Genomic DNA, 26,279 nt, shown 5'->3' with positions numbered 1-26,279 from the left:
TATTCTAGGAATATTTTTTATAATTTTTCACAGCTCACTTCCCATTTTCTTTCCCAGAAAGTTAGTTTTAGTTTATTTTCCCATCACAAGCTTTAGGCTGATAATTTACCCATTTTCTATTTCTTAATTAACCAGGAAAACTTTCCTGCCAGCAACGCTGAACGGCTGCAAGACCTGAAATCAACTGTTGACCTGCTAACAAGTATCACCTTTTTTAGGATGAAGGTACCTTATTTTATTTGTCGCTATCCTGTTGTGACATAACACGTTCATTCCCCATTAAAGTCTGCTTTTTACTCATCTCTTGATCGCTCCCGTTCAACCCCAGCGATTATGCTGTGATGCCTTTTCCAGTGTTAAGTGAATCCTCCAGTCTAAGGTGTGTTGAAAAGGGATTATCCTAAACACCTAAAATATTCTGATACATTTGGCTCAAATGTAGTTTTAAATTAAATCCATCTTAAATAAACATGGCATTTACTTAAAAAAAAAATCCCTAAGAATGCTAAATGGAAATGAGTTAACTTATTTTAGTTTTAACTCAGATGTCTTGCTGACTTTTTCATCCCAGGAGAGTAGCTGATTGTTTTAAGTTTGCCCCAGTTGTGGCAACTCTTGTATTCAGCCCTGGAAATGTCTACATAGGAATAGATTTGATTGCTTAAATCATTAGTGTAGCTAACTGTTATCTACCAAACTATGCAGGCATTTCTTTTTAGATATATCTCCTCTGCTTTAAGAGCAAATTCTCTGCAATCATAATTTGGCTAGCAGGACAATTCATGTAAATTGTTTCCTAAAACTGCTTGTCAGGCTATGGGCTAAAAAAGTTTTGCTCTTTGAAAGAGAGTTTTATGATGTTTATTCAGAAAATTCCTGTACAGAAAAAAAATAGATAATTTTCAGTTGCCCATGATTGTTTTCACTAGAAGCACTAAAAATGGTACTGTATAATATAAGAGATAGAAAGCAAAACCATACTCTATCAGCAATCATTTAGATTTTTTTAAAGTTCAAATAAAATTCATTTGGGTTAAAATCACAGTTAAATTGGGTGACTAGGATAAATAGAATTTATATCCATTCTGGTCTGGCAGCAGCAGCTGAAACAGTGTGTAGAGAATGATAGTGAGACTCCATGCCGGCTCAGAGGGAGATGTGACTTTATGGACAGGCGACAACGCCTGCCGTCAGCACTGTGGGGAAAAGGGAGTGAGGTTGGGGCTGCTTATGCAAGTCCTACATATCTGCCATTCCTCAGCCCCCAACCTTGTCGTGTTTAGAAACAAAGTCTCAAACTTATAACACCTCCTCCACCATCCTCACTACCAGCTGAGGACCTTGCTTCCTATTCTGCAAAAAACAGGGGTAGAGGCTGGAGAGCTTCCTCAAGCTCAGACCACATGCTCCTCCCACCCACCCCATCTGTCTACATATTTGCATCTGGGTCCGTCCGCTCTTCCTTCTTGTTTATTACTATTGATTAGCTGTCTGTTCTCCTAGAAAAGGCCATCTCTTCCACCTGTGCGATTGATTTCATCCCCTCTTGAGTTCTAAAGCCTCAGTGCATCCGTCCTCCCCGCTCTCTTCAGTGATAGACTCCACTTCCTTCTCCAGCTGCTACACCCTAATTCCTCTTTTCCTTTAATACCCAAACTCCTCAAAATCATCCTCTTTGTTTTCTTCCCAGTGTCTAATCTCCCTGTATCTTTTGAACAAATTTCATCCCCCCATTTTCTTTTCTGTTTACAGACAGCGAAATTCATTCCTTCGTTGTACAGATCTATGAGTTTTGGTGCAGTTATATAAATACCGCTACAGTCAACGTACAGAACCGTTCCATAATCCTCCAGAATCCCCTCAGGCTGCTCCTTTATACTCAAGCCCTCTCCCAGCCCTTGGTGACCACCGATCTGTTGTCTCCCTATAGTTTTGCTTTTCCAGAACATCTTGTAAATGAAATAATGTGCTATATAGCATTACACATTGGCTGTTCATCCCTCTTGTTGAGTGTATCAGCTGTTTACTCCTTTTTATTGCTGAGTAGTAATCCTTGGTTATGTATACACTGCAGGCATTTGAGTTGTTCCTACTTTGGGCCATAAATAAAACTGTTAAAATACTTAAGTACGTAGTATTAGTGTAAACAGAAGCTTTCGCTTGCCTTGAAGTGAGGTTCCTGGGTCATTTAATAAAGGTATGATTAACTTTCTGAGAAATGTCAAGTTGTTTTTCAAAGCAGTTGTATGGTTTTGCATTCCTGGCAGCAGCACACGAGAATCCCAATTGCTTTACGTCTTCAGGTGAAGCTCTTGGTATTTTCCATGGTTGTAATTATTATTACTATTTTTTCAGTCATTCTAATAGTGAAGTTGTATCTTATTATGGTCTTAATTCTATTTCTCTTTTAATTAATGTTGATCATCCTTTCTTGGACTGGTTTGCCCTCTGAATTTCTTTTGTGAACAGTCTGTTGGAATATTTTGCCCATTTTTATTCGTGGTTTTTTGGGGGGTTTTGTTTGTTTGTTTTTGAGTAATAAGGGCTCTTTGGGGCACCTGGCTGACTCAGTTGGAAGAGCGTGCGATTCTTGATCTCGGTGTCATGAGTTCAAGCCCCACATTTTAGAGATTAATAAAAATAATTTAAAAAAACTTTAAGGGACACCTGGGTGGCTCAGCCAGTTAAGCGTCTGTCTGCCTTTGGCTCAGGTCATGATCCCAGGGTTCTGGGATCGAGCCCCACATTGGGCTCCCTGCTCAGTGGGGAGCCAGCTTCTCTCTCTGTCTGCCACTTTCATTGCTTGTGAGCTCTCTCTCTGACAAATAAATGCATCTTTAAAAAAAAAAAATCTTAAAAAAAAATCTTAAAAAAAAACTTCAAGAAAAGAGTTCTTTATATAGTCTGGATATAAGACTTCTGTCAGGTACTTTATTTGCTAGAATTTTCTCCCTGTCTCCTTTGTCTTTTTATTTTCTAAGAGTACCTTTTGTACAGCAAAAGTGTTTAATTTTGATGAAGTTAATTTTGTCCATTTTTTGATTTATAGGTAGTGCTTCTGGCTAAGTGAAGGAGATTTCCCTATGTTTCTTCCAAAAGTTTTATTTTACCTTGTATGTTTAGTCCTGTGTTTTGAGGGTTTTTTTTTTTTTTTTTTTTACTGTTGTATAAGGTATGGGTCTAAGATAACTTTTTCCTTTTTTTGCATACCACATGTTCAATCATTCTAACACCATTTATTGAAAATATTGTCCTTTATGCATTGAATTTTCTTTGCATCATTATAAAAAAAATCAATTATCCATATTGTTTGAGTCTATTTCTGGACCCTATACTGTTCAATTGTCTATACTTTCACCATTACCACACTATCTTAATTACTGTAGCCTTATAGCAGAACTTAAAATCAGATATTGTGAGTCCTACACCTTTTTTTCTTCTTTTTCAGAATTGTTTAAGTGGTATTAGTTCTTGTCAGGATACTGTTTGGGATTGGATTAAATATACAGACTAATCTGGAGAGAACTGAAATTTTAACAATATTAAATCTTCAAAATCACCCTTATTGTGAACTCACTCCAATCAGACTTTTACTCCATTGTTTCACCAAAAATGATCTTGTCAAAATCACCAGTGACCATTGTTTGTGAAATCTAGTGGTCAGTTATCAATCCTTATCCTACAATGTTTGGTTTCAATACATTTCATCAATCTTTCCTCAAGGAAACCTTTTCTTCCCTAGATTTCTATTCTTGCTAAATTTTCCTCCCATATCATTGGCTGCTTTTTTCTAGTCTCCACTGCTTTGTTCTTTCTCATTTGCCTGCTCTCATTTGCCCGATGGCTAGAATTATCCAGGTTTTTTTTTTCCTTAGACTTATTCTCTTTTGTATACATACTCATCTAGTCCTGTTTCTTTAAATTCTTCTTTAAGTTAATAATTTCTAAATTTGTATCTCGAGCCCCAGACATCTTCATGAATCTAAACCCATATACACAAATGTCTGCTTGAAATCAACTTCTGTGTGTAACAACACGTTCATTCTTAACTTGTCTGAAACCGAGTTCCGATTTCCTGTGCACAGCTTTGCTCATGTAAGTTGAGCGACCTCTGTTGCACCAGTTACTCAGGCTGAAACCATGGGGTCCCAACTTCTCTTTCTCTCATCCAATCATCCAGTCTGTGAGCAGATCCCGTTAGTTCTTCCTTCCCAAATTAACCAGAATATGATTTCTTTTAAACAGTTCCTGGTTTAACACCATAGTGCAAGCACTATATGGACTGAATTATTGTACTGTTCTCATCACTGGTCTTTCTACTTTTTCCATAGACCATCTTAGGCAGCCTAAGGGAACTTTTTAAAAGATAGTTCAGGGGCGCCTGGGTGGCTCAGTTAAGCAGCTGCCTTCGGCCCGGGTCATGATCCCAGGATCCTGGAATTGAGTCCCCTATCAGGCTCCCTGCTCCACTGGAAGCCTGCTTCTCTCTCTGCTTCTGCCTCTCTCTCTGTCTTGTTTCTCATGAATAAATAAATAAAATCTTTAAAAAAAAAAGTTCAGTTAGGTCACTTTGCTCTTTGCTGAAAAACTCTAATTCCTTCCCACCTTACTCAAAGCTAAGGTTTGTAAAAATAGTCTAGATATAAATACTCCCCCTGGTCCCATCCTCTTACGTCTTTAAATTCACCTACTATTTTATCCTGTTACTACTATTCCACTGAAATACTTTCTGTCCCCTCTTCTCTGTTTCATTTTTCTTTTCAGTGATATCATCATGTAGTATATTTTACTGATTTTTTTGTTATCTACTAGAATTTAGTTCCACGAGGAAAGGGATTTTTATTTCTTTTGTTCATTGTAGTATAACCATTGTCAGGCATCAGTAGGTGATAAATCATTGTTGAACTGTTGAAAATATGAGTCAATGAATAATGCTGTGATTGGTCTCTCTAAGTGCTTCTATTTGAATATTTACAACTATGATCATTTTCACTGAATTGTCATATCAGGAAGTTAAAGTTAATATTTACATGTTTGGGGGCGGCTGGGTGGCACAGCGGTTAAGCGTCTGCCTTTGGCTCAGGGCGTGATCCCGGCATTATGGGATCGAGCCCCACATCAGGCTCTTCCGCCGTGAGCCTGCTTCTTCCTCTCCCACTCCCCCTGCTTGCGTTTCCTCTCTAGCTGGCTGTCTCTGTCTCTGTCGAATAAATAAATAAAATCTTTAAAAAATGTATATTTACATGTTTGAAACATTGCTAAGACCACATTTTTCCTGAACTCAGAGAATCAACTAAAAACATTTGTTGAGGTTGTTTAAGTTTGTTTATACTGGATTGCAATGTTCTGTTTTTGAATTTAAGAAAATAATTTGCCTGTCAGGTTCTGGAACTGCAAAGCCCCCCAAAGGCCAGCATGGTGGTGAAGGACTGTGTTAGAGCGTGCCTGGATTCTACGTACAAATATATTTTTGACAATTGCCACGAACTCTATTCTCAGCTAATAGACCCGGTAAGAAAAGATGTATGTCTCCTTTCTGCTTCTAATGTCTGTTTCTATAAGTTTAGAATGACACTAAATGAGAAAATATGTTCATTTAATTTCACATTAACTGTAGGATTTGAGAAATCCCAATACCTTTTCTTTACATATGAACATCACTTTCATTTATATGAAATAATTCACTCCTTAAAATAACTTTCTGTAGTAAAGGCAGATACTGGGTGGTTTTTTTTTTGTTGTTGTTGTTACTTTTTGTTGTTGTTGTTTTAACTTTTTCAGATGAGGAGTCAGTTTCAGAACCATTAAGTGATTTGCTCAGGGTCACACAGTGGTCAAGTGGCAGATATGGGACTAGAATTTAGGATTCCAATTCAACTCTTATGTTCTTCCCCTAACTCATCAGCCTTCCTTATCATTTTACCTCATAAAAGTGATAGATGGGGAAATATTTAAATAAAAGAATGGTAAAATCATTGTATATATAAATTTATTATTAAAGAATATTTCAAAAATACAAAAGAAAATACAGAAAGCAAACCAAACATACATATGATTACCACCCAGATCACCAAATGTTAGCATTTAGTAATATTTGCTCTGTTCTTTATTGTCTAAAGGCAAGTGTTACACATGAAATGGCATTTGCCTTTGTGCTTTTTCCAAATGGAATTCTCCTTCTCCTCTTACTTTAGAGATAAACACTAACAGTGGTCCGTTTGAACATATTTTCACATACGCTCAATAAACACTTCAGTTTTATTTTCTGTGAATTGCCAATTAATCCTCTGCTGATTTTTCTATGGGCTTGTCTTTTATTTATTAATTTGTAAACAAATTCTAAAATAGTTTCTGGATACTAATCCTTTGTTGGTTATGTGATTTCATAAACATTTCTTCCCTATTTATATGTGATATGCCATTTTGTTGCATTGAAGTTTTCTAATGCGCACTATGATTTATGCATTGCTATCACTTCTATAATACTGGTGTTTGGGGATGGCTTTTTAATAACTATTTATTGCTTATCCACTTTCCTGAAGAAAGCAATCACTCCACAAGATATTAAAAACTGCACAATTGTCTCTGGAACTTCTTGGTTACTTAAGTGGGGCAGATTCTAGATAGTATGTATTAGATGAAAGCAAGTGGGACTCTTTCAAGCTAGGTTTCAAGCTGGGCTTCTTTCAGTATTAAAACTTTCTGACTTCCTAGGCCTAATAGGAGAAAAAAATTAAAGTTGGAATTTATCATTGCATAAAAAAACAATGTATAACCACATAATTGTTCATAATTTTAGCTTATTATTCTTGGTAGATGTGCTCTAGTTTAGAAACAGTCTCTTGGATTTCTGATAATTGTCTCTCAACTATGCTCTTCCATTGGGTGGCTTTCTAATGGCTTCCCTTTGTCTGTTCTCTACTATCTTCCTCCCATAAGGCTCTTCAACACCATTGTCTTTATTTCAACTAAAAGGTAAAATTGAAACTTGTTGTTATAGCAGGTATGTTATCCATACGTAACTTCATAATCAATCTCACCAGACCTCACCAGCCTCAATTTCTTACTCCTTCTAACTCCAAGCCCACTATCACCTCTCATGAGCCCTGAATTCTGTTATTTTCATTAATTGGCCATCCTCTTTTATATCCATGCATTTATTTGTCCTATATAGCTAAAAGATATTCTTCCCCATTCTCTGCCTTCATCAAAATTCAAATTAAATATGACCTGCTGTTCTAATTCACACCAGTGGATGAACCAAATCACCAAAGTGGCATACCTTTTTTAGTGTCTTTCTATTCTACTACTACTTTTAATTAATAAATTGCATTAAGAGTTTTATTTTTATAAAAGAAATAGAAAATTGGACAGGTCCCAGAAAGCAAACATGCTCCTAACAAAAAGTAAATGAAGTGTCACTTCAAAATGAATCTAGCATAGCTTGATATTTGCTGACTTGGCTTTAAAAACAAAGACATTTATATAGTTTGCAAACCAGTTAGTTTTCTTTTTAGGTAGAGAGATCTATACAGATTTTATAGGAAATCTTGTCAATGTGGGAAAATGGGAACATTTGGAGCTAAGTTTTCCATCTAAGAAAAAGGCTTTTCTGTAAACATTGTTATCATTTACAGTTCTAAAGGAAGCACCTATTGGATCTGAATAATTGAGGAAACTAATACCCTCTAGAGCCCTTCTGAAACCATCTCAGAAAAGTTTTAATGATTAAGGTTCACCTCCCCATCTCCCCTCAGTGGACTATAATGCTCTTCTGGGAGTTCAAGACCTTTTTTCCTCACACCGCATATCTAAATTGTCCTCAAATTCTGATGACTTTATCTTCAAAACTAAATACCTTATCTTCACAATACATCCAGAATCTCACACTTTTCACCAGCTCCATGCTTCTGTCTTGATCTGAGCTGCCATCATTGCTCATTTGGACTACTACATAACTTAATAGAGGTCAGTGCTTGCACCCTACCATCCTACATCTATTCTCAGTAGAGCAGCAAGAATGATCCTTTTAAAAAGTAAGTCAGATCATGTCCCTCTGTTGCACAGAATGTTCGAGAAAGTCCCTTTCAGTCAAATTCAGAGTCCTCACAATTGCCATTAGATGCAGGATCTGGCCCATATTACACCTTCTACTCCACTTGCTCTGGTACTCTGTCCTTTGTACATATCATCATGGAAATGGAGAATCAAATACAAGTTTACCCCAACAATGTTGGACTCCGTGACAATTATGTGACTGCCTGGATCATAGTAGGCTCTCAAGAAAAGCATTTGTTGAGTGATTGAATAAATGAATAGACAATGATTTTTCTCAGACAATACAATAACAATGTATAGGTATGTTTGGTCTATCATAAGTGAGAGAAAGGAGTGCACTATTCTGTAGCAGACACTCGAGTGCTTGCCTAAAGTCTCTTAAGTTGTACTGGGTCATGCCGCAGGGTCCTGGATATGGGAGAAGTTGATGAACACCACATCCAGTCCCAGTGCTTGAAAACATCCTGCGATATCCTGCACCCCTCTCTTCTCTGCTGCAGTAACCTAGAAGTACACACATTCTAGATGGTGTAGCTACCAGGTGGAGGAGGGCTATCCAGCCAGCTTCAGACTTCGAATATTTAAGAAATAATCCATTATTGCATTAACTCATTGAAATTTGGAGATTTATTTGTTACTACAGCATAACTTAGCTTATTTTGACTAATGGACCTTCAAATCAGTTTCCAACCTACCACCTAAACTATTTAAAATATATCCTTGTTTTTGTGACTCTCCTATCTTTAACTCTATAATCCCATTCACTTAATGGGATTAAATCCAGTTGGCCATTATCCAAAGGTCCTCCAAGATCTGAGCTCTTTCTTTCCTTACTTCAACCTCATTTCCACCTTGTATTCTATGATTCAACACACTAAACTCCATGATGCCTTCCTCTGCATTGTCTTTATTTGCCTGGAATTGTTTCGCCTCCCCACACCCCCTTCATGGCCAACTCTAGCTCATCTGGCTGTTTCTTCAGAAAGCTTTTAGGGCCTTTCCTAGCTAAATTAGGTGTTCCTGCTATCTGCTCTCATAATACCCTGACATATTCTCACCAGTGTACTTTTCATGCTGCATTTAGTAGGCACAAAACAATATAATAGTTGTTTGGCCTGTCTTCTCCACTAGGCCGTGAGTTTCATCTTTGTAACCCCAGTGTTCAGCACTTTTGCCTGACAGAGTTGGGTTGATAAAGTAATAAAAAATAAATTTTATAAAAACAGCACTATGTTAGTTAACTCTTTATAGTCTCTTTCAGTGATTCCACTTCAAATTCTGTGGTCAAGAACATGGTCTCTGATGTCAGAACCCTTGAGTTCAAATCCTGGCTTCCCTAATTATTATTTTTGTAGCCTTGGATGCCCTACTGAGCCTCTTCATGTCATAGTTTCTTCATCAAGATTTATTTTTAATGTTCATGCTGTTTCTCTTTAATCTGAGTTCTCTTTAGATGAAGTAATGCCTGAAACTAAAAAACCAAGAATCTCAGGGTTGTTAGACACAGTATAATTCTGATTATTTAAATGTGGAAGCATACTTACTCTCTCCGAAGGGGTTTTTGAAGAACCATATAAAAATAGTGCTTGGAATAAAAATGGAAAACAGATTTAAGAGAAAAGTCAAAGTGGCTGCAGTTAGAAGAACAAAATAGAAGTGTGCTCTCCAGAGGCTGGCTGCACACTCAAGTAACAGCCTTCACCTTGGCAGAATCACCTAGCTCTATGTCTGTCCTTCAATTTAGCATAACTAAGAACTCAAATGTGGCAGTGTGGACATAGGTGATTGATCTATTGCATAAAGACACATGAGATAATCTATAAACTCGCCCAATGTTCTAATTATATTTCTTTAATTAATAATGAGTTAAAGAATCCTCTCATAACTTTATTAGATTTTTGAGTGCCTATTTTTAAATTTGTGCCTATTTTTAAAAATAGAATTTTTGTCTTTTTCTGGTTAATATTCTTGATTTTCTTAGTCCTTTGTCAGCTTTTGACATTGCGAAGATTTTTCACACTCCGTGATCTTTATCCTTGTCACAGTGTACACTTAAAAGATATTCTCCATTTTAATATACTCAAGAGGATATTTTTCTATTTAAATTTGAGATTTGGAGTTTTAAATAGCCTGTTCTACCCATCCCATAAATAGAGGACTCCTTATGTGGACTTCAATGAAATGGATGTTTTCTTGCTTGGTAATATGGTTATTAAGATCATTAAGTTAGGGGCGCCTGGGCAGCACAGCGGTTAAGCGTCTGACTTCGGCTCAGAGCGTGATCCCAGCGTTGTGGGATCAAGCCCCACGTCAGGCTCCTCCGCTGTGAGCCTGCTTCTTCCTCTCCCACTCCCCCTGCTTGTGTTCCCTCTCTCGCTGGCTGTCTCTATCTCTGTCAAATAAATAAATAAAATTAAAAAAAAAAGATCATTAAGTTAATTCCTCTTGCTGTTGTTCCATGCTCCTAAGGCAGCCTTCAGATTACAGATAGTCTTTTTATATAGATGTTCTTCCAGGAAAGGATAGGCCAAAAATTTGCAAGTCTGAAAAAAATACTTGTCAAGTCTGTTTGAAACGTTTGTATTTTATTTAAAAAAACTATCATTTGTTCCCTGAAATGAGCTTAGACTTACATTAGTGCCTAATACATAATAGTGCTGAATGAATAGCTAGCTACCTGCCTGCCTACCCACCTACCTACCACCTACTACCTACATCCTTTTTTATGGAAAATCACCTACAGATGGGCTCCAACTTAGGATGGTTCACGTTACGATTTCTTGACTTTACAATGATGTGAAAGCGATACGCATTCAGGAGAAACCGTACTTGAGATTTTGAGTTTTGATCATTTTCTGAACTATGGATATGTGGTGCCATCCTCCCCCATGATGCTGGGTAGTGATAGGGAGCCACAGCAACCTCACCCCCACGGTCACAAAGGTAAACAACCGATTCAGCCGTTCTGTACCCACACCACCATCTGGTTTTCACTTTCAGTACATTAGTCAATAAATTTCATGAGACATTCAGTACTTTATTATAAAATAGTCTTTGTGTTAGATGCTTTTGCCTAGCTGTAGGCTAATGTAAGTGTTCTGAGCATATTTAAGGTAGGCTAGGCTAAGATGAGATGTATGGTTGGTTGGGTCTATTAAATGCATTTTTGACTTAACAGCATTTTCAATTTATGATGGGTTCATTGGGACATGATTGCTTCATAAATTGATGAAAAAATATATAGATATATGCCTAGAGTTTCTTTGTTTCCCTCCCAAATCAAATTACTCTGCCTCTTGCATCTGAGGCAGTCTCTGTTATGAATTTGATATTAGCTTTCGGATTCATTTTGTGTATAGTTAATATACATGTCTATTATCTATTTGTGGTACCATCGATATCTCCACCAATCTCTCATGTACTACATTGTATGAATAGGCAGTACAGTTGTATAGTTACATGTGCTAACCCCAGAACCAGATTGCCTAAATGTTGTTGGGTAGGAATTCTGCAGTTTTTAAAGTTCAATATTACTTTCTGAGAATTCTCTACGCTGATATGTTCAGGAACAGTTTCTTGATTTTTTTTTTTTTACAGCTACATATTATATAAATGTACCACAATGTACATATCGATTTTAATATTTCACTTTTACAAATAATAGTGCAATGAATATTTTTGTGGTGGAAATTATGTTTGCCCCTTCCAGTCTGTGGTCTTAAAGAACAGCAGCATGCCCTTCTTTCCTCTACTTTTCCAGTTTTTCTAGAAATAATGTAAACTTCATTGTAAGCCATCTTGTACCATGTGATCAAAAGTGGTCATTTTTTTTTTACATGTGTTAAAATGTCCTTTTACTTGTCTAATTCCCATTGTACACATTGAGTTTAATGAGAACAACAAAATCTTATTTAGTATATATGGTGCAAGACACTATCACTGCATCACATAGAGGAATGGAAATAAATAAATAAATAAATACTTATTTAATGGAACTTCTATACAAAAACATCTCTTTGTATGTAGGCAGCATGTGATAAGTATCCTGCTATTTATTTAAAAATTTTGACCAAGATATCTTCTGAAAACTTCTTAGGACAGAAAATATCCTCCAAGAATATTTTAAACTGGCAACTTACATGAACTTAAACATATTAAATTTTGAAAAGTCTAGCCTTGAGCTATAGGTGTGTACTTTTCCAATTAGTTTAGCCGAAGAAGTTGCTCTAGTTATCTTTCTGTAGTTTTGTTCTTTTCCTTTTGTTTTTGCCTCAGCCACTTCTAAATAACTCAGTAATAAAAGGAAGTTAAAAATAAAATATGACTTTGAAAATTACAAATAGAAAAATTCTAATTCCTTAACTTTTAATCGGAGATACTATTTAAATAGTGATTATTAAGGAACTGGCTAGAATGTATCCCTGACTTTTCTTAAGTTTCATTGTTGTTTTGTTTTGTTTGTTTTAAAGCAACGGGCTTTCTTATGTAATCAGTAGCATTAGTTTAGGGAATGGTGTTCATTCTGCACATAAAGTGCCTTTTCACTACCTCGTGGGATTATTGTATTAACACTGGATCTAAGTAAATACACGTTTAAAATTTAAATTTCTTTTAAGTTTGTAAAATGTGTAGGAGAAAGGTTATGAATATGAAATTTCTTCTTAAATGCCAGCTTCATAAGCAATATATATATTCTTATAAAAAGGAATTGTTCAAAATGAGGTATATTATTTGACATATTTTATGTATTGATGAAGAAACATGAAAATCCAAAGCCTAAAACGTTAGACCTTTGTTTTCATCAATATGTGTTTCAGTTTTTCTAACAAAATAAATAAAGTCACAAATGAAAGTTTAATGAATTCTAAAATAACAAAAGAGTATGTTGTGTTAGTGAAGCTAGTAAACTCTTGATTCTAAAAATGGATTATGACAATGCATCCAAAGAAAGTGATAAATCCATTGTGTTTAATAAACACTATGAAACGTTTTCAAAATACCAAGTGACATTTTTAAAATATAAGTGGACCAAGAAATTTTACCCCAGAAATGCAAGGATGGTTCAGCATTAGAAAAATCTATCAATATAATTCACTATAGTACTTAACTAAAAGAAAGGTAGCATATTTATTCAACATAAGTAGAAAAAGTATACGTTGAAATATGATGCCTCCTTGTGATTAAAAAAGAAACTCGGAAAACTAGGATGGAACACAATTTTTTTTTCTTTGATTAAGGTTACATTAAAAAAATATGGCGTTTAAAGTTAAACGGATGAAGTTTAGGTGCATGCATTTCAGATATATAGATAATTATTCTATTAATACTGCCCTGTAACATAATATTTGAAGAAATAAGAGAATAAGTATTAGAAAGGAAAAGAAAAAACTGTTATAATTTATGGATGATATGACTATATATGTACAAAAAGTGACAGAATCTACCTGAGCTATTGGTTCACATAAGAACAAATCTCATTAAACAAGTACAAAAACAGAATTTTTTACACCAGAAATTGTGCACATATTATTAGGGAAAGGAACAGTAGTTTAGTATAGAGTGTTAAGAACAATCATATGGAGTCTCATCATATGGAGATAAGGGAAAAAAAGAACTGGATTCTTGTATAACACCATATACAGTGTGAACTCAAAAGGATGGAGGTGAGTGTAAATGGTAAAAATGATGATAGTATAGGAGAATACCTTTCTAGTGCAGGATAAGAAAGATTTCTTAAAACTCCAAAGCACAAATTGTATGTATGTATAATTAACATACAGTCTTATATTAGTTTCAGGTATACAACATTCGATTCAGTAATTCTGTATATTATTCGGTGCTCAGAACTATAAGTGTAGTCACCATCTACCACCATAAAATGTTATTACAATATTATTGACTATATTCCCCATGCTATATTTTTTCATTTCTGTGACTTTTTTTATAACTGGAAATTTGTACTTCTTAATAACCTTTATTTTGCCTATCCCCCACCCACTTGCCCTCTGGCAACCACCATTTTTATTCTGTCTCACCATTTGAGTCTGTCTTTCTGTTGGCTTTGTTTAGATTTGACATATAAATAAAATCATATGGTATTTGTCTTTCTCTGTCTGACTTAGCATAATGTCCTCTAGGAACATCCATGTCAAAAATGACAAGACCTGATTCATTTTTCATGACTATTCCACCAAATATATGTGCCACATCTTTGTCCATTCTTTTATCAATGGACACTTGGATTGTTTTCATATCTTACCTATTGTAAGTAAATCTACAATAAACATAGGAGTACATTTATCTTTTCAAAGTAGTGTTTTTAATTTGCAGGGTAAAAATATGCAATAGTAGACTTACTGATCATATGGCATATCTTATTTTGATTTTTTGAGGAACCCCCATATTTTCCATAGTTGTTGCATGAACTTATATTCCTACAAAGGCAAGCCAAGTGCACAAAAGTTCCTTTTTCTCCACATCCTTGTCAACATCTGTTATTTCTTGTCTTTTTGATGCTAGCCATTGTCACTGATGTGAGGTGGTATCTCATTGTGCTTTTGATTTGCATTTCCCTGATGATCAGTGATGTCATGTGTTTGTTAGCCATCTGTATATCTTCTTTGGAAAAATGACTACTCAGGTCCTCTGCCCATTTTTTAATTGGATTTTTTGTTCTTTTGGTGTTAGGTTTATAAGTTGCTCATATATTTGGGGTAGTAACCCCTTATCAGATATACCATTTGCAAATATCTTCTCCCATTCAATAGGTTAACTTCTTGTTTTGTAAATAATTTCCTTCATTGTGCAAAAGCTTTTATTTTGGTGTACTCTCAACAGTTTATTTTTTGCTTTTGTTTCCCTTGCCTCAGGAGACAGATCCATAAATATGTTGCTGAGGCTAATGTTCATGAGATTACTGCCTATGCTTTCTTTGAGGAGTTTTATGGTTTCAAGTCTCACATTTAGGTCCTTAATCCATTTTGAGTTTATTTTTTAAACAGTGTAAGGAGGTGGTCCAGTGTCATTCTTTTGCATGTAACTGTCCAGTTTTTCCATCACCATTTGCTGAAGAGACTGTCTTTTCCCTATCGTGTAGTCTTTCCTCCCTTTTCGTAAATTACTTAACCGTAAAGGTGTATGTTTACTTTGGGGCTGTCTATCCTATTCCATTAATCTATGTGTCTGTGTTTGTGCCAAGACTATATTATGTTGATTACTATAGCCTTATTGTGTATCCTGAAATCTGGAATTGTGATACTTCCAGCTTTATTCTTCTTTCTCAGTGCTTTACTAATTCAGGTCTCTTGTGATTCCACAAAAATTTTAGTATTATTCTAGTTCTGTGAAGAATGCTACTGGTATTTAGATAGGGATTGTATTGAATTTAAAGATTNTTCTCAAGGTGTTTACTATTTCAGGTCTCTTGTGATTCCACAAAAATTTTAGTATTATTCTAGTTCTGTGAAGAATGCTACTGGTATTTAGATAGGGATTGTATTGAATTTAAAGATTGCTTTGAGTATGGACATTTTAACAATATGCTCTTAATCAATGAACATTGAATATATTTAAATTTGTGTCATCTTCAATTTCTTTCACTGTCTTATAGAGTACAGGTCTTTCACCTCCATGGTTAAATTTATCCCTAGTATTTTATTTTTGGGGGTAATTATAAATGAGATTGTTCTCTTAATTTCTATTTTTGCTACTTTATTATTAGTGTATAGAAATGCAGCAGATTTCTGTATATTAATTATGTATCCTGAAACTCTACTGAATTCATTTACCATTTCTGATAGCTTTTTGGTAGAGTCTTTAGGGCTTTCTATATATAGTGTCATGTCATCTGAAAATAATGAAAATTTTATCTTCGCTACCAATTTTGATGTCTCTTATTTCTTTTTCTTGTCTGATTGCTGCAGCTAGGACTTCCAGTACTGTGTTGAATAAAAGTGGTAAGAGTGGACATGCTTGTCTTATTCCTGATTTTAGAGGAAAAGTTTTCATTTTTTCACTATTGAGTATGATACTGGTTGTGGGTTTTTCATACATGGCCTTTGTTATCTTTATATATGTTACTCCTAAATCTACTTTCTTGAGAGNATATATAGTGTCATGTCATCTGAAAATAATGAAAATTTTATCTTCGCTACCAATTTTGATGTCTCTTATTTCTTTTTCTTGTCTGATTGCTGCAGCTAGGACTTCCAGTACTGTGTTGAATAAAAGTGGTAAGAGTGGACATGCTTGTCTTATTCCTGATTTTAGAGGAAAAGTTTTCATTTTTTCACTATTGAGTATGATACTGGTTGTGGGTTTTTCATACATGGCCTTTGTTATCTTTATATATGTTACTCCTAAATCTACTTTCTTGAGAGTTTTTCATGAATGAATGTCGTATCTTGTCAAATGCTTTTTCTGCATCTGTTGAGATGATTATAGCTTTCTAAAAATTATCCATTTTGTTAATGTGATATATCACATTGATTTGCAAATATTAAACCACCTTTGCATCCCAGGAATAAATCCCACTTGATTTTGATTGAATGATTTTTTAAAATATATTGTTGGATTTGGTTTGCTAATTTGTTATTGAGGATTTTTGCATCTGTGTTCATCATAGAAATTGGACTGTAGTTTTCTTTTTCTTTTTTTCTTTTTTTGTAGTGTGTTTGTTTGGCTGGCCTCATATGAATTTGGACATTTTCCTTCATCTTCTATTTTTTGGAATAGCTTGAGAAGAATAATTTAAGAAGAAATAATATTAACTCTTATTTAAATGTTTGATATAAATCTGTCAGGCCATGTGATCCTGAACTTTGGTTTTTGGGAGTTTTTTGATGACTGAATTTCATTGCTGGTCTGTTCAAATTTTCTGTTTCTTATTCACTTTTGGGAAGTTATATAATTCTAGGAAATTACCTTTTCATGTGTCTGTTGACCATCTGTATGTCTTCTTTGGAGAAACATCTGTTCATATTTTCTGTCCTTTTTAATTGGATTATTTGGGCAGAGGATTTGGTGCGGAGTTGTATTCTTGATATATTTTGAATAATAACCCTTTTTCAGATATGTCATCTGCAAATATCTTCTCCCATTCAGTAGGTTGTCTTTTAGTTTTATTGATGGTTTCCTTTGCTGTGCAGAAGCCTTCATTTTAATGCAGTCCCAATATTTATTTATTTTTTGCTTTTATTCCCTTTACCTCAGGAGACATATCTAGAAAAATGTTGCTACTGCCAATGTCAGAAAAATTACTGCCTGTGCTCTCTTCTAGGATTTTTATAGTTTCAGGTCTCATATTTAGGTCTTTAATCCATGTTAAGTTTATTTTTGTGTATGGTGTAAGAAAGTGATCCATTTTCATTCTTTTGCATGTAGCTGTCCAGTTTTCCCAACAACATTTGTTGAAGAGATTGTCCTTTTCCCATTGGATATTCTTTCCTGCTTTGTCAAAGGTTCATTGACCATATACTCATGTTTTCTGTTTTTTTTTTTCTGGGCTTTTTATCATGTTCTATTGATCTTTTTATCTATTTGTGCATTAGTACCATACCGATCTGATTACTACAGCTTTGTAATATAACTTGAAATCTGGAGTTATGATGCCTCCAGCTTTGTTTTTTCTGTTTCAAGATTTTTTTTTAACTATTCAAGTTCTTTTGTGGTTCCATACAAATTTGAGGATTATTTGCTCTAGTTCTGTGAAAAATGTTGTTGGCATTTTGATAATGATTGCATTAAATCTGTAGTTTGCTCTAGGTAGTATGGACATTTTAACAATATTTGTTCTTCCAATAATACATGAACATAGAATATCTTTCCATTTAATTGTACCATCTTCAATTTCTTTCATCAGCTTTTTAGAGTGTTCAGAGTACAGATCTTTTACCTCCTTGGTTAAATATATTCTTTGGAATTTTCTTATTTTTGGTGTAATTGTAAATGGGATTGCTTTCTTAATTTCTCTTTCTGTTGTTTCATCATTAGTATATAGAAATGCAATGGACTTCTGTACATTGATTTTGTATTCTGTGAGCTTAACAAATTCATTTATTAGTTCTAGTACTTTTTTGTAGAATCTTTATGGTTTTCTATATATATTATCATATCATCTGCTGTTAGGGAAAGTTTCTCTTCTTCCTTACCAATTTGGATTCCTTTTATTCCTTTTTGTTTTCTGATTGCTGTGGCTAGGACTTCCAGTACTATGTTGAATAAAAGTTGTGGAAGTGGACACCTTGTCTTGTTCCTGATCTTAGGGGGAAAGATTTGGGCTTTTTTGTTTTTTGTTTCTTGTTTTTGTTTTACCATTAAATATGATGTTAGCTGTGGATTTTTCATAATGGTCTTTATTGTGTTGAGGTATATTCCCTCTAAACCTACTTTGTTAATGGTTTTTATCACAAATGGGTGTTGTATTTTGTCACATGCTTTTTCTGTATCTATGGAAATGATCATATGTTTTTTATCCTTTCTCTTATTGATGTGATGTATCAGACTGATTGATTTACAAATATCAAACCACTTTTGCATCCTGGGAATAAATTCCATTTGATCGTGGTGAATGATTTTTTAATGTATTGTTGCGTTCAGTTTGCTAATATTTTGTTGAAGATTTTTGCATCTATGTTTATCAGAGATATTGGCCCGTGGTCCTGTAGTTCTCTTCCTCTCTTTTTTTTTCTTTTTCTTTTTTTTTAGTTTATCTGGTTTTGATATCAGGGTAATGTAGGCCTCATAGAATGAACTTGGGAGCTTTCTTTCCTCTTTTGTTTTTGAAACAATTTGAGAAGAACTAACATTAACTGTTCTTTAAATGTTTGGTAGGATTCTCCTGTGAAGACATCTGGTCCTGAACTTTTATTTGTTGGGAGTTTTTGATGACTAACTCAATTTCATTGCTGGGAATTTATCTGTTCAAATTTTCTATTTCTCCCTGATTCAGTCTTGGTAGATTATATGTGTCTGGGAATTTGTCCATTTCTTCTAGTTTGTCCAATTTGTTGGCATTTAATTTTTCATAATATTCTCTTATAATCCTTTATATTTCTATGGTGTTGGTTATTTCTCCTCTTTCATTTCTGATTTTGTTTATTTGAACTCTCTATTTTTGAAGCATGGCTAAAGATTCATCAATTTGTTGATCTTTTCTAAGAAGTTGCTCCTGGTTTCACTGATCTGTTCTACTGTTTTTTAGTGTCTATTTCATTTATTTCTGCTCCAGTCTTTATTATTTCCATCCTTCTACTGGTTTGGCTTTTTCTTTTTTTGCTCCTTTATGTGTAAGATTAGGTTGTTTGAGATTTTTCTTGCTTCTTGAAGCAAGCCTATATTGCTATAAAGTGCTCTCCTAGAACCATTTTTCCTTCAACCCAAAGATTTGGACCAGTGTGTTTCCATTTTCCTTTGTCTCCATGTATTTTTTTTATTTCTTATTTAGTTTCTTGGTTTACCCATTTGTTGTTTAGTAGCATGTTGTTTAGCCTCCATGTGTCGGTGATTTTTCTGGCTTTTTCCTAAAATTTATTTCTAGTTTCATACTGTTGTAGTCAGAAAAGATGCTTGGTGTGATGTCAATCTGACTAACTTTATTGAGACTTTTTTTGCAGCTTTAAATGATCTATAGTGCAGAATGTTCCATGTGTACTTGAAAAGAATTTGTATGCTATTTTTGAATGGAATGTTCAGTATATATCTGTTAGTTCTATCTTGTCTAATATGTCACTCAAAGCCATTGTTTCCTTCTTGATTTTCTGTCTGGATGATCTATCTATTGATATAAATTGGGTGTTAAAGCCCCCTACTATTATTGTATTACTTTCAATTTCTCCCTTTAATATTGCCTTGTTTAGATACTCTAATGTTGGGTGCATAGATGTTTACAATTGTTATATCCTCTTGTTGGATTGATCCTTTATCGTTATGTTATGCCCTTCTTTGTCTCTTGCTATAGTCTTTTTTTTTTTTTTTAAGCCTCTTTTGTCTGATATAAGTTTACAACCCCAGGCTTCTTCTGTTTCTTTTTCTTTTTTTTCCACTTCCATGTTCAGGGTATATCTTTTTTCAAAATCCCTTCACTTTCAGTTCATATGTGCCTGGGGTCTGAAGTGAGTGTGTGGTAGGCAGAATATATATAGGTTTTGTTTTTGCTTTTGTTTTTTTTTTTTATCCAGTCATCCTGTGTTTTTTGCTTGAAGCATTTAGTACATTTATATTTAAAGCAATTATTAATAGATATGTACCTATTGTCATTTTGTCATTTGTTTTCTGGTTGTTTTTGTAGAACTTGGTAGTTCTTCCCTATATCTTTCTTCTTCTCTTGTTCTCTTCTCTTCTGATTTGATGGCTTTTTTTAGTAATATGCTTGGATTACTTTCTCTCTCTCTCTCTCTCTCTCTCTCTTTTTTTTGGTATCACAGGTTTTTCATTTGTGGTTACAATTAGGTCCATATATAGCATCTTATGTGTATAGCAGTCTCTGTTAAGTTGTGGTTGCTTAAATTCTAACATATTCTGAAAGGACTGTATTTTTACTCCCCCCTCTGTTTTATGTATATGATATCATACTTTACATATTTTGTTTATTCCTTGACTAATTTTTGTTGATATAATTGATTTTACTAGCTTTGTGTTTTAACATCCTTACTGGCTTTATTTTATTTTATTTTTAAGCTGTATTCATTTATTTGTGTGAGAGAGAGAGCACACACAAATGGAGAGAGGGGCTGAGAAAGAGGGAGAGAGATTCTCAAGCAGACTACTTGATGAATGCAGAGCCTGATGCCAGGTTCAGTCTCACAACCCTGAGATCATGATCCAAACCCAAATCAAGAGTTCGATGCCTAACTCACTGAGTCACCCAGGTGCCCCGTACTGACTTTATAAGTGATTAATCTACTTCGTTTTTTAGAGGTTTGATTTCACCTGTGTAATTTTTTTTCATAATTTTATTTCTAGTTATGGCCTTTTTATCCCTCTTAAGTAATTCCCTTTAACATTTCTTGTAAGGCTAGTTTAGCAGTAAAGAACTCCTTTATTTTTCTGGGAAACTCTTCATGTCTCCTGTTCTGAGTAATAACCTTGCTGGGTATTCTAGATTGTAGATTTTTTCCTTTCAGCACTTTGAAAATATCATGCCACTCCCTTTAGGCCTGTAGAATTTATTCTGAAAAATGAGGTGATCACCTTATGGGCTTCCCCTTGTGTGTTACTGTTTTTACTTGCTGCTTTTAATAGTCTGTCTTTATCATTACATTTTACTACGTTAATACTTATGTGTCTCGGCAAGGATCTCCTTGGCTTAATCTTATTAGAATCTCTCTGTGCTTTCTGGACCTAGATATCTGTTTCCTTTCCCTGATTAGGGAAGTTTTCAGCAATTATTCCTTCAAATAAGTTTTCTGCCCCTTCTCTCTTCTCCTCTAGGATCCTTATAATGCAATATTATTGTGCTTGATGATGTCACTGAGTTTCCTTAACCTATTCTCGTTTATTATTATTTTTACTATTCACTGTTCAGCGTGGTTGCTTTCCATTGCTCTGTCTTCCAGATCACTGATTCTTTCATCTGTATCTTCTAATCTGTTGATTTCCTCTAAAGTATGTTTTATTTTAACTGTTGAATTCTTCAGCTCCGATTATTTTTTTTTCCAATCTCTTCTTTGAAGTTCTCAAAGAGTTCATTCATTGTTTTCTCAAATCCAGTGCGTATCTTTATGTCAATTACTTTGAATTCTTTTCAGGCATATTGCTTATTTCTGTTTCATTTAGCTCTTTTACTATGATTTTGTCTTGTTTCATTCAGAGCATATTTCTCCGTCTCTTCTTTTGTCTAACTCTCTGTGTTTCTATGTATTAGGTATGACAGCTACATCTCTTGGTCTTGAGAGTAGTGGCCTTATGTAGAAAAGGTTCTGTGGTGCCCTATAGCACATTCCCCCAATTTTTAAAGCTCCTTTAGTTAACTTCCCACTGGTTTTCAAAGGTAGATGTAATGGGGACTCATCTTCCCAGTGTGCGTCCCCAGTGCCAGGGGTGCCTATTTGTGGTCCGATTGCCTCACCTCTCCTTGCTTATGGTGTTTCTCCTGATTGTGATTGGTCATGCTGAGGTTTGGTTCCCAACTGAGTCTCTGCCCCTCTTCTTTCAGTGTTGTTTTCTCACTATTAGTAGCTGTAGATCATCTGTTCTGCCTGTCTTCGGGTCATTTTCAGAGTTAGTGACATAAATGTAGCAGTTACCTTGGTGTGTTTGGGTCAAAGTGAGCTTAGGATGCTACTACTCTGCCATCTTCCCCAAGTCCCTTCTGTTTTCTAAATATTTTTTTTCTTTCTTTATGAGAAGTATCTAGATAAAATGTGAAAGAGCTATATAGTATGTAAGAAATCCACTTAAAGGCTATACTTACCTAATAGTCTTTATTATATTTCATGGCTTCTCTTTCTTAGCTTCCCAGAATTTACAGAAGTCTTAATATTCATATTTTAGAGAAAATTAAGTAGATATTAGTGATGTTACTGAATCATTAGTAAAATAATAAAAACAAGATCATAGAAGAGACAATATAGTGGAACAAATTGTAAACCTCTTAGAGTAGAAATTTATCTCTCTTGCTCACCAACAAATTCTTCATATGTGGTATAGCAATCAAACACAATAGGCATTCTAAAATTACTGGGTCATTATCTCAGCAAAAGAGGTAAAGTAAATCTACTTCAGTTGTGCTTCCGTTACCCACCTTTATGTAACTATCTTAACTAGATCATGAGTTACTTAGATTTTGCCTAAACCAATGATCAGTTCTCTGGCCTCGTTTTACTCAACCTCTCCATAGCATTTGTAACTGTTAACCACTTCGTCTTTCCTGAAACAACTTTATTTTCTAAGTGTTTGTGATCTTTATCTGGTGTTCTCCAACCTTGCTGGCTGCTCCCTTTTGGACATTTTTGTCAGACCCTCTTCTCTACCAGACCTTTAAATGTTGGTGTTCCCAGGGCTCTGTTCTTGGTTGTTACCCTAGATATGCTTAGTGATTCAGCGTAGTGCTTCAAACACAAGGAAGTCTCTTAAAAATTCTGGGAGGACATCAACCTATTGGAAAACAGGGGTGGTATCTGGGCCAGGATGAAGGAGCTAGATCCTTTGTTTTTCTTGTTTGTTTTGTTTTGTTTTGTTTTTTTCGTTTCTGGAAACAGCCCTCATAAGTTCTAAAGAAAAAGTAGTAGTCCTGCCTGCTTCATGTCAACAATATGTTCCATTTTGGCAAGCAGCAGCATGTCTTAAGAAAAGATTAAGTTTTGAAGTCAGGTGCACCTGGATTCAAATCGACCCCCCTCTCCCCAGCAGCACCACCAATTAACTAGAAAGACAGATGTCCAAAGTCTTGGACAAATTATTACTTTCTCTAAGCCTCAGTTTCTTATTTGGTAAAATGGGATAACAAGAATTACCTTATAGGATTGCTGTGCAAATTAAATTAGTTCATATTTGTGAATCAACTTACTTATAGATATTCAGAAAGTCCTCCTTTTCTTAAACATTTGGCTTGTCCTGTGCTAAATTCACTGAATGGCCGGGAGTTTGTGCTATAGGACTGTGCATTGAAACACATTATTTTGGTTCAGTGCTTCTTATAGTAATTCTGTTAGCCCAATAAGGAAGGAAGAGATTGTAATACAGAAAATACACAGTTTTTTCAACCCAATTAGGCTTACTCTGAAATGTATATACTGTTTCTCTCCCTCTGCTCACAAAGCATCTCTCAGGTATTTGGAAGCACTGTAATATGTTCTGCAACTAAACTTGGCATCGAAACCCCATCAAAATTGCTGCTGCTGGAAATGTATTTCACTATCCTTTCCTTCTTTTGGTGGCATAGCTGCTGATATAGGTTTCTCTCAGAGCTGGTTATAGGATCAAAGTTGTACAAGTCAAAGAAGCATTCTCAACTCAAGGAAAATCCCAACTCTGCCGTTATTCAGGGAAAACAACTAAAAGATCAATAACCAAAAATTCTGTATAAGTTGTAACTTAGAATAAAAAATATATATGGGAATTGTTACTCAGGTATCAAAGGGAGGCAACAGTAGAAGTTATTTTAGGGGCAGCTGGGTGGCTCAGTTGGTTAAATGTGTGACTCTTGGTTTTGGCTCAGATCATGATCTCAGGGTCTTGGAATTGAGCACCGGCTGGGGCTCTGTGCTCAGCAGGGAGTCTGATTAAGATTTCTCTCTCTCCCTCTGCCTCTCCCCCCACCTCTCTCTCTCTCTCTCTCTCTAAAAATAAATAAATCTTTACGAAATTATTTTCACCATCATGCAACCAAGGAATCATGTTTGATTTTCTCTGAATTGATGTTGGTTTTTTATTTCATTTTGCTCTTCATCCAAATTGTATTTATTTTTATTTGGCAATAATACATTCATTGGCTACATAATTGAAAAGGTATTTTTTAAAAAGTATATAGAAAAATTCTCTTGCTCACCCTGTCCCCAAGTACTCAGTTCCCCACTTCACCTCCTTAGAAGTAAACAATATTATCACTTTGTTATGTATCTTTTCAAGGATACTATATTCACATACAAGCATATATGCTTTCCACATAAACATATAGTTATCAATGTATATATACAGATACACACATACACATATATGCATCATCCACTTTTTTACACACATACTAGCATGCTTTATTCTGTACTTTGTTTCACTGAATAGTATTATCTTTGAGATGGCTTTATATCAATGCATTAAATATTCACATTTTTTTATGTTTGCACAGAATTCTGATTAATGGATATTTCATAATTTATTTAATCTTCCCCAGTGATGGAAATTAGGTTTTTTTCTAATGTTATATTATTACAAACCATGCTGGAAAAGAAGCTTACATATATCATCTTGTAATTTGTGAAAATATATCTGTTGGATAAAAGTTCAAGAGGTATAATTGACAGAACAAAAGACTTACAGGTTTGTAATTTTAATAGATACTGGAAAATTATCCTCCAAGGAGGTTTTATTAATTTTCACTTTCTCTAGCAATATATAAAAGTACCTTTTCCCACATCTCAGTAATACAGTGATCTACCAAAGATGTTTTTTCCCCTTTTTTTCTTGATTTGATAAATATAAAAATACTAAGGAGTTTCCATTTAAATTTCTCTTATTAGTGATGAGTTTCAACACTTTTCATATGTTAAAAAACCAATTCACTCCCTGATCAAAGTTTTGTTCATTTCTTTTATTGGTTTCTGGAATTTTGATCTGTAGGATATCATTCTGTCTTTCCAAAATTAGACCTTTGTCTTGATAATTGTTGCAAACATAATTCTATCATCTTTTTTTATTTTGTTTATAACAGTTTTTTCTGTGTGTGTGTGTGTTTTTTTAAATTAAGTCGTCAATTGTTTCAGTTTACAGTTTCTAGGGTTTATATCATTTTGAGAAATATCTTCTCTACTTTGAGATTACTTTACAAATCCAAGCCTATCTTTTTATCTAGAATTTTTATAGTTTATTCATGTTTAAATTTGTGCCTCACTGAAATTTGTTTTGATGTTAGGTGTCATGGAAGCATTGTTTTAAAGTAATGTTTTATAGCAACTTGGAAAATAAAAGTTATGTATAAATTATAGCACAGAATCAAATCAAGCAATAATACTTTGCTTTGTATTCCATGTCTTTGTATTCCATGTATACAGCCTGGATACGGGGGGAAAAAAAAAAAAGACTTGTTTTCTTATAGTATCCAGAACAGGTCTTTCTGTAAATTGTTTTTGTAAAATAGTAAATGTGAAAAGAGTTGTTAAACTCAGCTTTAGGAATAAAATGATTTTCAATTCCATGATAATCTCATTCTAAAACAAGCAAACAAATAAAAACCCCCAAACCCTAATATTTACTAATTTTTAATTATTACGTAATTCTTCATAGCCTTTTGCACTACTAAATATTTTAAAAGGCAAAGCAGAAATTAAAAGAGGTTTCCTCAAGTTCATATGGTTTTAAAAAATTTGAAGCCTCCCAAGCTATGTTAAAAATAGATAAATTAGCAGATGTAAGGTTTTTTGCGTTTTTTTAAAGATTTTATTTATTTATTTATTTAGAGCAGGAGAGAGCATGAGCTAGGGGAGGGGCAGGGAGAGGGGCTGAGAGTGGGGTAGGGGGAGGGGCAGAAGCAGACTCCCCACTGAGCAGGGAGCCCCAGGGGGCTCAAT

General features: G+C 34.6%; 1 protein-coding gene across 1 annotated transcript in view; it reads left to right on the top strand.

Annotated features, from left to right (window-relative positions):
* Positions 1-26,279, top strand: part of UNC13C (unc-13 homolog C) — a 586,721-nt gene that overhangs the window by 327,237 nt on the left and 233,205 nt on the right. The window contains exons 17-18 of the mRNA XM_034661708.1: positions 136-225; positions 5,383-5,511. Of these exons, the coding sequence (XP_034517599.1) occupies positions 136-225; positions 5,383-5,511 (219 nt within the window). The remainder of the gene's footprint in view (positions 1-135; positions 226-5,382; positions 5,512-26,279) is intronic.

This window comes from Ailuropoda melanoleuca, chromosome 5 (genome assembly GCF_002007445.2).
Source record: "Ailuropoda melanoleuca isolate Jingjing chromosome 5, ASM200744v2, whole genome shotgun sequence".
Taxonomy (NCBI): Eukaryota; Metazoa; Chordata; class Mammalia; order Carnivora; family Ursidae; genus Ailuropoda; species Ailuropoda melanoleuca.
Note: the sequence above shows the minus strand (reverse complement) of the source record. Positions and strands in the feature narration are given on the sequence as shown.